The sequence below is a fragment of the Erythrolamprus reginae genome, chromosome 2, assembly GCF_031021105.1.
Source record: "Erythrolamprus reginae isolate rEryReg1 chromosome 2, rEryReg1.hap1, whole genome shotgun sequence".
Taxonomy (NCBI): Eukaryota; Metazoa; Chordata; class Lepidosauria; order Squamata; family Dipsadidae; genus Erythrolamprus; species Erythrolamprus reginae.
This window is the reverse complement of record NC_091951.1, coordinates 199,255,916-199,268,337: the sequence shown is the minus strand read 5'-3', so window position 1 is coordinate 199,268,337 and position 12,422 is coordinate 199,255,916. Positions and strand designations below refer to the sequence as shown.

At 45.0% G+C, this 12,422-nt stretch overlaps 1 protein-coding gene across 1 annotated transcript in view; it reads right to left on the bottom strand.

Moving 5' to 3' along the window:
• Positions 1-5,298: 5,298 nt before the first annotated feature.
• NDUFB11 (NADH:ubiquinone oxidoreductase subunit B11) overlaps positions 5,299-12,422 on the bottom strand; it is an 88,329-nt gene continuing 81,205 nt past the window's right edge. Inside the window, exon 3 of the mRNA XM_070741132.1 lies at positions 5,299-5,475. Coding sequence (XP_070597233.1) covers positions 5,346-5,475 — 130 coding nt within the window. The 3' untranslated portion in view covers positions 5,299-5,345. The remainder of the gene's footprint in view (positions 5,476-12,422) is intronic.

Below are 12,422 nucleotides of genomic sequence, written 5' to 3'. Positions count from 1 at the left end.
TATAAATTAAACATGCCCAGGGGGAGATGTTTCAATTCCCCCATGCCTGACGATTGTTGTTGCCCTCGATTGTTGTTGCCCTCTCAATGGGAATCACAGTTCTATTAGATGTTGTGCATGGTCATGCATCTAAGAATTCTGAAGATGGCCCAAACAATTTTGAGAGTACCAATTCTGCATTTTTTCCATTCTGGTGCTAGAGGAACACAAGTTCTTTGGGATAGCTGACTTTTTGACTATGCAAACTGGGAAGTTCTGAGATTTCTTCTCTCCAATTTAAGATGGTGGATGGAAGAGTTGATGGGTTTCATTTTTCTAATGGGCAAGCACCCTTATTTATGGCAACAATAGCATCTGCAGAAAATTCTTAAAATGATGTGCCCACTGGCTCAAAATGTTGAACATCCTGGTACAGTGAATACAGTACATTGATTCAATCTCCCAGGATTGCCGATATTTGTTCAAAAATAGGCTTTAAACTTTCTCATTTTAATTTACACCATCCGCAAGCGTTTCAAGCCTTCTCACTTCTTGGGGAAACCCTCTGGCACGACCGAGGCATAATGCTAACAGGGAGCACCATCATTTCTGTGAACCCCAGACCATGTTAGTTTTTATCTCTCTTTCTTCCCCCTCCCTCCCTCCCTAGATTTAACTCACAACCTCCATATGTCTGTCTGCCACACATTGAAAAGAACGCAGCCACCGTTTGGGGCAGGCCCAGCCGTGCAGCCGTCTACAAACCTTCAAAATGTTGGCAAGATGGTATCACAGCTCTGCCTTGGCTGTGAATGGAGATTAGCACCATTTGCTGAATGGGAACAGCTGTGCCTGAATTAGGAGCTGCTATTCCCAGAGAGAGTGTAGCAAAACCTGGTGAAAAAGCTAAGAAGGTGACGAGTTAGGATGCTTGGGTACTAGCCACAGCTGAGAAGGGAGAAAAAGAGGATTGAAGCACACAGCAGGGCAGGAATAGAGAGGTGGGGGGAAAACCCCTTTGTGCTCAACTTAAAGAGCAAAGAGGTGGGGCAAAGACAATGAGGTCCCAAACATTGCCTGCTGCACTCCCACAGCTGCGTGCTTGTGAAGCCCGCAGCATGTGTGTGTGTGTGTTTCGCGCAGGAATACATGTGAGTCATAGCTGCTTTTTGAGATGCAGTTTCTCTCTCCTCCCTCCACCAGACCAACAGCTTCTTGTTCCTGCTCTAAACCTGAGTGGCACAACTCAAGGGAGGCCAGTCTAAGCATGGAATGATCTGCAGAGGAAGCCTCTCTCTCAGGCTGCTAGGCAGAAGAAAACACCCAAGGAAAGCTGCGAGCATGGTGCACAGAGGAATAAGCAGAGGGCCCCGTTCACACAGATCACTAAGCTAGGCTTAAGTAAGTCAGGTCCCACAGTTTACACAAGAAGTGGTCACACAACCTGCTCAGTCAGAAAGCGGTCAAAGCAGGACGTGTGGTTGCGACTAACAGATAGTTTACAACAGTTCACTTAGTGACCATGGCATTTTTGCAAATGGCATTGAAAAATGTGACTGAGGACCATGTTTCAGACTCGCCACAGTTGCAGCATCTCCTTGGTCAAGCGATCCAAATTCAAGGCGCTTGGCAACTGACTCAGATTTGTGACGGCCACGGCATCCTGGGATACGATCGCCTTTTGCAACCTTCTGACAAGCAAAAGCCCTGGGGAAGCCAAATTCACTGAACCACCATGTTACTAACTTAAGAACTGCACCGGTTCACTTAACGGCAGTGGCAAGAAAGGTCGTAAAATGGGATCAAAGCTTCCTGATTAAATGTCTCGCTTAACAACACAGAATTTTGGGGCTCAGTTGTGGTCGCAGGTCGAAGACCGGCTGTAAATCCTTGAAGACTGGCTAAGAGGCAAAAAGTTGGTGTTTGTTCTCCTTTCTTTTTGAAAAGCAGCTGGCAGGAGGCTAGGTTTACCAGAATCAGCTGGCGGAAGATTATCCAATATGTTTTGTTTCCCCTTATTTCCAACACTCTTTTCTGAAGCAGCCCCCAGTGTCTGGAATTGGCCTCGTCTGCATTCTAAAAAAGAGGTTTAAGCAGAATACACACGAAATTCAGAAATAGGGAGGGGAAGAAATAGGAGTTGATGGTAACATCCCTCAGTTCGTTACCATGGCCACTGGTTGGAAATAATGGGAGTTGGAGTCCTCATTATCTGATAATATATAACCAGCCCTCTATTATATCCTCAGTTTTCTACAATAGGGTGAGAGGGGAGGAATAAAAGTTATGGCACACCCTGCCCATCTAAACCCGTGATAGTGAACCTATGGCATACGTGCACTTGGGAGCCATATCGGTGGGCATGCAAGCTCAGGTCCGGTGGGCTTGCTGGCCAGCTGATTTTGGGGCCTCCTGGGAGTCGGGAAACAGCCTGTCTTCAGCCTCCTGAGTGGGTGGAGAAGGCCTATTTTTCTCTTTCCCCAAGCTCCAGAGCCTTTCTAGGAGCCTGGGGAGGGTGAAAACGGCCTTCCCCACTCACCTGGAGGTACTCCGGAGGCCGGAAATGGGCCTGGTTTTATAGTCTTTTGGCCATAGCTGTTAAATGAATTGCACAGTCGTTATGGGAATCTGGCTTTTCCCATTGATTTTGTTGTTGGAAGCCAGCCGGGAAAGGTCACAAATAACAATTACATGAACCTGGGACACGCAAGGGTTGTAATAAATGCTAATTACAAACACTCAATAGTTGTAAGTAGAAGGATAGATCTTAAGTCATTTTTTTCAGTGCTGTCACAATTTAGAATAATTCTAAATAAAAGGTTATTTAAGTTGAAGACTACCTGTATTTCAATCTTGTGAATGACATAAAAGCCTGGCTGGGTTTTTTTTTCTTTCACCTCTTCAATAAAATAAATGATAGTGGGTGGGGGTAGAAAGTGCATAGCAAAAATATCTCTCTCTTCCTTTACATTAAACAATGGGTGTCAAACTCACCATGTCACATTGCCGTCATATGATATATCGTGAAATTTTTTCCCTTCATGGAGTTGGGGAGTGAGCTTGGCCTGTGTGTGACACATCCACCAGTTTGACACCTTTGTGTTAAAGGAAGTCCGAGCTAGGATGACAAAAGTATACAGCCACATATTTCTGGCAAAAATGAATGTTTTTTTAAAAATCAGGGCAACCTGGTCTACCCAGTTTATGGGACAGAGCATACGGCTTCCACTTTCACCTTTCCGACCCAATCCAGGAGCCGCCTTCGCAGGCAGTCACTTTTGCTACAAACAATATTCGTGTTGAATTTATGTTTTACCGACAAAGAAATAAAGGGAGACTAGTATAGATGCTCCATCCCATAATTGTGTAGATCAGGTTGTCCTGATAAAAAAAACATTTAATCTTTCCCCTGGTAGAAAATAGAGAATAGAATTCTTTATTGGCCAAGTGTGATTGGACACACAAGGAATTTGTCTTTGGTATAATCAACAAAGCGAGGAGAGCCCATGGCTTAGAGGTTAATACAGCTACCTAAAGTGCAAATAGTCCGGGATTGACTCCCAGAAGGTTGTGGCTAGCTGATGAGAGCTAAATAGCCTGAAATAGATCTATACTAGTCTCCTTTTATTTCTTTGTTGGTAAAACATAAATTCTGGCAAAAATGATATTTCCCCTCTACACAATCTAACACAAAGGCTGCAATGGCAAAAAGGGCAATAGAATTGCACCTCAAAGGTGTCTTCTTTGTCTACATGTTATTTATGGGAATTATATCCTACCCTTCAGTCAGGAAATGGAGGAAACATGTGCAATACTCTTATTCTCCCTCACAACAACAAGGGTGGGGCAGACAGTGACTGGCCTGAACTGCCGGTGAGGTTCCATGGGTGAGGATAAACCAGAACCTGAACATTCCTGTATCGTCCATCCCTTTAAGTCCTAAATCACTCCGGCTCTCTTTTGTATTGGCTGCCAGAATCTTGAAAAAATTCTGGTTTGATACAAGATCTTTTACCTGGTTCTCAGTGCACAAAAGCTGTGCACAGAACAGCCAGACTTTTTTCAGAGTAATCCCTTAAGAAGCCTTGAGTACCAGCATCCAGTATGTAGGGGCAGCAGGGAGGTGTTTGTTTGTGTGTGTGTTGATGGAGTTTGCAGTTGTACTGTAAGTATCATCAGCATTAACAGTACATCCCAAAATGAACACTGGGTTCCTTATTCAAAGTTAACCTTAAAAATACAAGTGATGGGAGAGCAATGTAAGGTGGGAATGAGAGCACCCTTGATTTTAAAAACATAAATACAACACGGACATTTTCAAGGGAAATGATTAAACAGGGCTCCGAAATCCCTTACTCTCTTGTGCCTTAAAAGGAGCTGTGCTTTTCGTTTCCCCTCTTCTTCCATAACTAGGCTCTTGTGTTTCTGAAAACATGTGCAGCAGACAAAAAAAAATCCAACAGAAACAACAGAATGCAAGTGATATAACAGCACGGCTGTTGGATTTCTGCTTAACACGCTCCTTAAAGGCCTAATAGCCCTGCCAGAAGGATTAATCTGATGGCAGTACCAATAACCGTGCACAATGCCTTCATCCTTGTGTGGCCAATAAGCAGTATTTATCAAATTCCAACATGATGGAAAAGGTACAATGCCAGAACCTCGGAGAACTAGATTCCAGGCTTGTTGCCAGTAATATGTTCATGCTGGATTGGTTGGCTACGAGGTAAGCACTGTAGGCAGAAGAAGTGAGTTGAGCTACGGCAAAAATGGGCAGTGATATAGATATAGATATATATAGCCCTCCACTGCAAGGCACCAGGCGGAGCCATCTGCTCAGGGTACATTTATGCCAGGGATGGGGTGGTGCAGCCAAATTCGACTAGATTCTCAATAGCTTTAAGAAGAAGCCTGGCAAGAATCCGTCCAGTATCCCCCCTCCCTAAAGGAAGTATAGCTAGAATTCTCCATTCTGGTGTTTACATCCTTTTTTCAAGTCTGGAATCTGTTAGAAATATTCTGCACCTGCCAGCCTTATGCCTCAATTTATTTTCTCACCCTGGAAGGCTGGGGTAGTTCCTATCCAAGCACTGTAGGTAGGATATTGACACCTAGTACTAAAAGTAGCTACGCACTGGCAAAAAAAATAATAATAACTCCCCCTCCCTCAGGGAACCATGTCTGTCCTGCTCCATACAGTAAGAAGTCCAAGTAGCTAAATATCTTTCGCTCAAACCCGAGAGAGAGGTGGGGGGGAGGGAGGGACAGAGAGAGAGAGAGAGACAGAGAGAGAAATACAGAATGATGACAGCCAGGATATATATCTTAGAGGTTTATTCTCAACATACAAGTGAATATTAAAGTGATCATTCTTCATCTTCAGGAGGCAACACAATCTTGCTAGGGTCGTAGTAATAAGAGGAAAGGATGGGCAGCCCTTTTTCAGCTCGCTCCTTAACTCTTCGTTCAGCTTCCCGGCGAGCCCAATGCTTATTCCTATAGGGGAAAACAGAAAGACGTTCTGAGTGAATTATGAAGAAGTGCCATCAGGAAGCGGTTATGTAGATGCTGTATTCAAGAGGGCCTTTGATCCTACTCCAGGGAAAACAGCAACAAGAACTGCTAGGTATTCATCTGCCTTGGTGAACAGAGAAACAGGATATATATATACAGTGGTACCTCATGATACGAACTTAATTGGTTCCAGGAGGAGGTTCGTAAGGTGAAAAGTTCGTAAGATGAAACAATGCTTCCCATAGGAATCAATGTAAAAGCAAATAATGTGTGCAAATCCTTCAGGAAAATCCCAAACTTTAGAAGGGAGGCGAACAGAGGGCAGGGAGGAGCAGCTAAAGGGGGCGGGTGGAAGAAGCAAGGCTAGGCTAAAAGGGTGAGTGGGAAGGAAGAAAGGCAAGGGGGGGCACCCCTCCCTTTTCTTTCTTCAAAAGACACCGTTTCAGTTCCTTTGCAAGCATTTTGTTCTCCTAGTTATTTAAATGGAGTCTTTTCCCCCTCCAAGCCACCCCTCCCTTTTCTTTCTTAAAAAAAGAGGGGGGGAAAGAAACCCCTTCATCCCAGCAGCAGCAGCTTGGGTTCATAAGGTGAAAATAGTTCGGAAGAAGAGGCAAAAAAACCCCGGGTTCATATCTTGAAAAGTTTGTTAGAAGAGGCGTTCGTAAGATGAGGTACCACTGTATATATATTGGGTAATACACAGGCATAAGCTAGATAGAACGTTTCTTTTAAAAAAAGGCATTGCCTTACAGAAATGTTCTTTATTTCCCACTGATGCAAATGTGCTTATTGCATCATTTTCTCAAGCTGTGTGCTTTAATGGGAATCAGTGTTTTTATTGTTATGGTTAAGACAGGGAGAAATTACACAACGCGTGTGAGGTTTTTTTGGAAGAAGGAAAAATAGAGTAGCAGAAAAGCTGCATTTGAATTTCCCAGAAAGAATGGAGTTGGCAAGTCACGTGAAGAAATCCATTCCTCAAAGTGAAAACCTTTCATCGCCATGAGGGCTTGAAGAAATTTGGTTCAACTAAACTGCCCGGGATGTAGAATTTAGCTTGACTAGACTGAAGCCAAGTGTGCTCATGCCCTCGGATCAAAATGATATAAAGAGTCTTGAAACGCAGGGGTCCCCAAACTTGGCAAGTTTAAGGCTTGTGGACTTCAACTCCCAGAATTCTCTAACCAGTTATACTGGCTGGAGAATTCTGGGAGTTGAAGTCCACACGTCTTAAAATTGCCAAGTTTGAAGACCTCTGCTTGAAAGGAACAGAAAGACCATGTAGCACTCATCCTCACCCGCCCAAGCCCCACCACTTCCCAAGGACTGTTTTCTCTCTCTCTTACGCAGCATGCTCTAGCCGTGCTTTTTAGCAGCACTCCCAGCTGTTTTGTCCATAGCATCTTTGACATGCCATCAGCAGACGAAGTTAAGAGTATGAACCCAATCAAAGCCACAGCATTAATTACACTGTGCTGAGATGAAGCGCAAAGCTGCTTGCCTTAATTAGTGCTTCGTCAAGAAGTCATCAACCTGCTGCTTAGCTGGCGGGAATGAAGACACAATCTCCTCTTTTTTTTGCGTGCACAGTTCTAGTCTGTTCCAGTTTGCAGGATTTGGGGAAGGGCCACCCAGAGAAAGATCAAAAATCACAAGTGGAAGCGAGATCGGATGGTTGGATTTTCACCGATTCCATCTGTCCAAGTATTTTCCATCCCATATTTGGACTGTTCCAGATCACTTGAGTTTCCTGCTTGAACTTAATCAGTCCAACCAGAGAGAGAGAGTCTTGACATAAGATGCCCAAGTGGCTAATCTGAGCCACACGATTTGTATGTACGGTATGTATTACATAAATCTAAAATCTAAAGAGCCAGCCATCTGCTTTCATGAATTAGAAAGCAGTTAACAGGGCCTGGCCTAGTTTACAAAGGCCTGCTGCTTCCTTCACTCTTTCAAATGGAAAAGCAGGAGGTTAAGCAACTTCAAACAGAGAGAGGGAGAGAGGATGCGTTACATTTTTCTGTCTTGGACATTGTTAGAACTCTGTCCATAACTGTTGGGTTGGCAATATTTTGACTGTAAGTGTTGCAGACTGACACAAGAGGGAGCTGGAGTTCATAGCTCATTTCTCTAAGTCACCCTCTCTGTTTCTCTTTATCTAAGCTACTCACTGTTAATGGCTACTCACTGTTCAGTTGGCTCTGCAATCTTTTTGTACTGTAGTTATGTATATCAGCTAAAATGTTTGTTTATATCAGCTAAAATCTTTGTTTACTGATTATGAAAAAGACAACTGGTAAGAAACTAGGCCAGGCCCCGTTACTGCTTTCTAATATACTAATATTTGGATTGTGATTCTGACTATTATGTGTATGACTTTAGACCAGTGATGGCGAACCTTTTTTTTCTCAGGTGTCGAAAGAGTTTGGGCGTGAGCTATAGCACAAGCGCAAGTGCCCATACCCATAATTCATTGCCTGGGGAGGGTGAAAATAGCTCCCCCTACCCTCCCTGGAGGCCCTCTGGAAGCTGGGAATGGACTGTTTCCCAACTTCTGGTGGGCCCAGTAGGCTCGTGTTTTGCCCTCCCCAGGCTCCGAAGGCTTCACTGGAGCCAGAGGAGGGTAAAAACGTCCTCCTGCATCCCCCTGAAAGCTCTCAGGAAGCCAAAAACGCCCTCCCAGAGCCTCTGTGCAAGCCAAAAATCAGCTGGTTGGCACAGACATGCATGTTGGAGCTGAGCTAGGGCAAAGGCTCCCGTGCCAGCATATATGGCTCCGCGTGCCGCCTGTGGCACCCATGCCATAGGTTCACCTCCACTGCTTTAGACTGTTTATCTGAACATGTTATTTCTTAAAGTAAACTTTAATTCAAGTTAGTATCTGTGTGTGGCTGAGTACTTATTCACAACTGATGTCAATATAAACGTTTCTGTGTGTGCACAAGGATTACCCTGCTCATACATTAACAGATATCATACTATTCTGGTACAACAAAGCCAACTCTACCCATTTTTCTTCTCAACACCTTTCATCTCTCCAGCCCCAACAATAAAGAACGCTTCTTGAGTATACAAATCCACAAATCCACAGTTAATTCAGTCTACTAAGAATTAACTGGTTTGTCAAACTGGCAGGTGGCTCAAAAGCTTGTCATGAGAGAAGAGTCTATTTCCAGTTGTTGCTGTCTCCCCTTCTTCTCAGGCAACCAACAAACAGACAATGGGATTCATGTCATAAAGGATCCCCACCTGCTTCTGCTCCCTTTCAACAACCTTCTACCTTTCCCTCTAGCTCCGACTTTAACACATCCCCTTTCTGCAGTACAATCATCTTCTGCACTAGAGCTTCATTACCCACCCAACTTTGATAAATTGCTTTCCTCAGAGGATTCTCCAGCTCGACCTGCTCCGGTTCCCCAGCAAGATGAGTAGAGATACCAAGCAGCTGGCAAAAATCTCTTACTGGCGTATAACATATTGTTCTACGTATGTCTGGCATGTCGGCCCAAGAGACAAGAAGTTGAGCTTAATTTTTTAAGTTGCACTTAAAAGTGAAAAATGATTGGGGTGACATGATAGCACTGTTCCAATATTTGAGGGGCTGCCACTAAGAAGGGGGGGGGGGTGTCAACCTAATTTCCAATGCACCAAAAGGCAAGAAACAATGGATGGCAAACTAATCAAGAAGCAACCTAGGAGCAACGCTGGCATGAGTTGCTTCGAGAAGGGGGGCATAGGTCTAAATAATAATAATAATAATAATAATAATAATAATAATAATAATAATAATAATAATAACAACAACAACAATAATAATAATAAACAACAACAAAACAACAACAACAACAACAACAACAATAATAATAATAATAGAAGGAGAAAATTCCTAATAGTGAGAAAACTTAACCAGTGGAATGGCTTGCCTTCAGAAGTTGTGGGTACTTTGTCACTGTTTCTTTAAGAAGAAACTGGACAGTTGTCTGGAATAGTATAGGGTCATAATGGCGAACCTATGGCACACCTGCCAGAGGTGGCATGCAGAGCTCTCTCTGTGGGCACACATGCCGTCTCTAGCTGTTCTTCCGGGTCCTGTCGTGCACATGTGCACTGGTCTTCGCTTTTCCTCCCCTTCCTCTATGGAGAGGGGCGGCATACAAATCTAATAAATAATAATAAATAATAATAATAATAACATTCCAGAGAGTCAGGGAGGTGCCAACTATTCTCTCCCTTCCCAGAACTTAAGGAATGCTTCTTCATAACAAAGTATTTCTCAATATTTGCTTCAAGATCATCCCCCACCCACCCCAAACTCGGTTTCCCACCCCAAAAAAGGTACAGTATATTTAAACATTTTCTAATTAACTCACAAATCAGTTCAACTTTTATTTTTAACCACTTTGAGCATAAAAGACATTCTCTTTAATCAAGCAGTTGGGAAGCTCAGAGGCAGGAAGGTCCAAGCCCATCTCCATTGTTGCTTCTTAAGCGTGAGTGTTGAAGGGCTGTCCTGCTTGAAGCCTCTTAAGCTTTTTCTTGCCACTTGGGAAGGGTGTGTGTGAATTTATGCTTAAACTGTTTTTATTGTAATCTTGAATGCTACTTGTTGGTTTCTATGGATACTTTTCACCTTAAAGGGAAACCTCAGAATAGCAGGACTCAACTTCAGTTAACAATATAGATGTAAAACCAGCAGTGGGTTGCTCCCAGTTCGGACCAGTTTGGCGAACCAGTAGTGGTGGGAAGCTCACGAGCACAAACTGGTAGTGACGGGATTTAGAACCCACTACTGATATAAACCATGCTACTTTTATATCCTTCAGCCTGCCCTCAAAGCAATCAGGACTCTCTCCCTCCAAGGAAAGGCTAGTGCAAACCCTAGCGCAGTGATGGTGAACCTATGGCATGGGTGCCACAGGTGGCATGTGGAGCCATATCTCCTGGCACACGAACCGTTGCCCTAGCTCAGCTCCAACATGCATGCATGTGCTGGCCAGCTGATTTTTGGCTCGCACAGAGGCTCTGGGAGGGCGCTTTGGGCTTCCAGAGAGCCTCCAGGGGGGATTGGGGAGAGTGTTTTTACCCTCCCCCAGCTCCCAGGAAGCCTTTGAAGCCTGGGGAGGACAAAACACGAGCCTACTGGACCCACCAGAAGTTGGGAAACAGGCCATTTCCAGCCTCCAGAGGGCTTCCAGGGGGGCAGGGGAAGCTGTTTTCACCCTCCCCAGACATTGAATTATGGGTATGGGCACTCAGTTATGCACGATAGCGTGCATGCACGCTCTTTCGGCACTTGAGTGAAAAAAAGGTTGCCATCAATGCCCTAGTCTCTTTTCCTCAGATGTATTTGATTTTAACTCCCACAAAATACCTTGCCCACAAAAATTAGAGAAGCTGTAGTCCAACACAACTTCAGGGTGCTGGATTGAGAAAGATGGAGAGACAGCCAGACATAACCCAGATCGTATGTGGCGGGGTGGGTGTGTGGGAGAGAAGCATAAACCCTCCACTCCCAGCAGAGGGCACTGTGGGAAACATTTTGGGTATTGTAGAAGATAGATGAAGGCCATTATTAGAGCATCAGCATTTTGCATTGGGTTGATCCGTTTGCACAATATAAATATATGTTAATATGCATGCTGCACTGTCTTTCAAGGATGTGTGCTTTCTCAAGGCAAAACCCGTCCGCTCTAACCACCTGAATGAGCTGGAAAGAGACATAAGACGTCGGGGAGTCCGCTCTTCCAATGTTCTTGGAAGAACAGCAATGCCAAACCTTGGGCTACAGGCAACTTTTAATTATTATTCTGCAATGACAGTAGATCTGCCTCGTCAGCTCATTAAGCCAAAATATTAACGGCTGGTTGCGAGCTTTCATCTGAACCTCTCTGGTAGACAAATGGGACTGCGGTAATTCCAGAGATAAAGAAGGTGCCAGACCAATGAGCAGCTGAATCAGGAACGGTGGCAGGAAGGCATTCAAGTGGCAGGGAAAAACACTTCCAGGGGATGAAGGTTGTTAAGAATGAAAGAACGTAGAGAGGGGAGCATCACTCGTCAGCCGCAGCCTTCAAAAGGAAAGGAAAAGAGAAGCCAGCCAGGAGGAAGCCCCAAAGGGCAGGCTTAAAAAGATCAGATTGCTCCCTTCTTCTCCCCAGCCACTCAGAGCAATATTTGATGCCCCCTACGAGCACTCAAGTTGCATCTTAAATATGTACCGAAGGCTGATGAAGCGTGCTATCTGACGCTCAGGAGACAGGCAGGAAACTACGCGGAAGCAAAATGAGACACGGCGCACGGGGAGCGAGGCTCCGCCAGGGGCCCAAGGGCTGGAGCGTTTTAAGGCAAAGGCATGCAAGGGCAGGGGCCACAGCAGCCCTCTTGCCAGCGGCAGGTTCTGGTCAGACCCCCGCGGACTCAGCCTGCCCTCTGTAAACCGGGAGGTTTCCCTCCCTTCTCTCTCCCCCCCCCCTGAGCTGTTCTGTTGGAAACGTAACTTGTTCTGTGAGGAAACTGTGGGCTCCTGTGATTTCAGATAATTGATTCAGAAGAACAGAAGAGCTCTCATCCCAGAATGGGTTTGTCTGTATCTTTTTCCTTTCTTGACCTACCTTCTCTAAAAGCTGGTAGCTCAGTTCCCTGTGGTTTCCCCAACCCCCCAACTACTAGGCAGTCAGAGATGCTCACTGCAGTAGTGGTGTCTCATTACTGGCTCCCCAGGGGCCTCACTAATGAGACCCCCATCAATTAGAGATAAGTTACATCTCACAATCGGGTGCCTCCCTGGAACACACATGGGAGCCAGCTTTCCTTCTCACTGAGATTCAAAAGTACTAGAGAGAGAGAGGGAGGGAGAGGGAAGGAGGGAGAGATGGGGAAGGGTAGGGAAGGAGAGGGGGAAGGAAGGGGAGAGAGGGAGAGAGAAG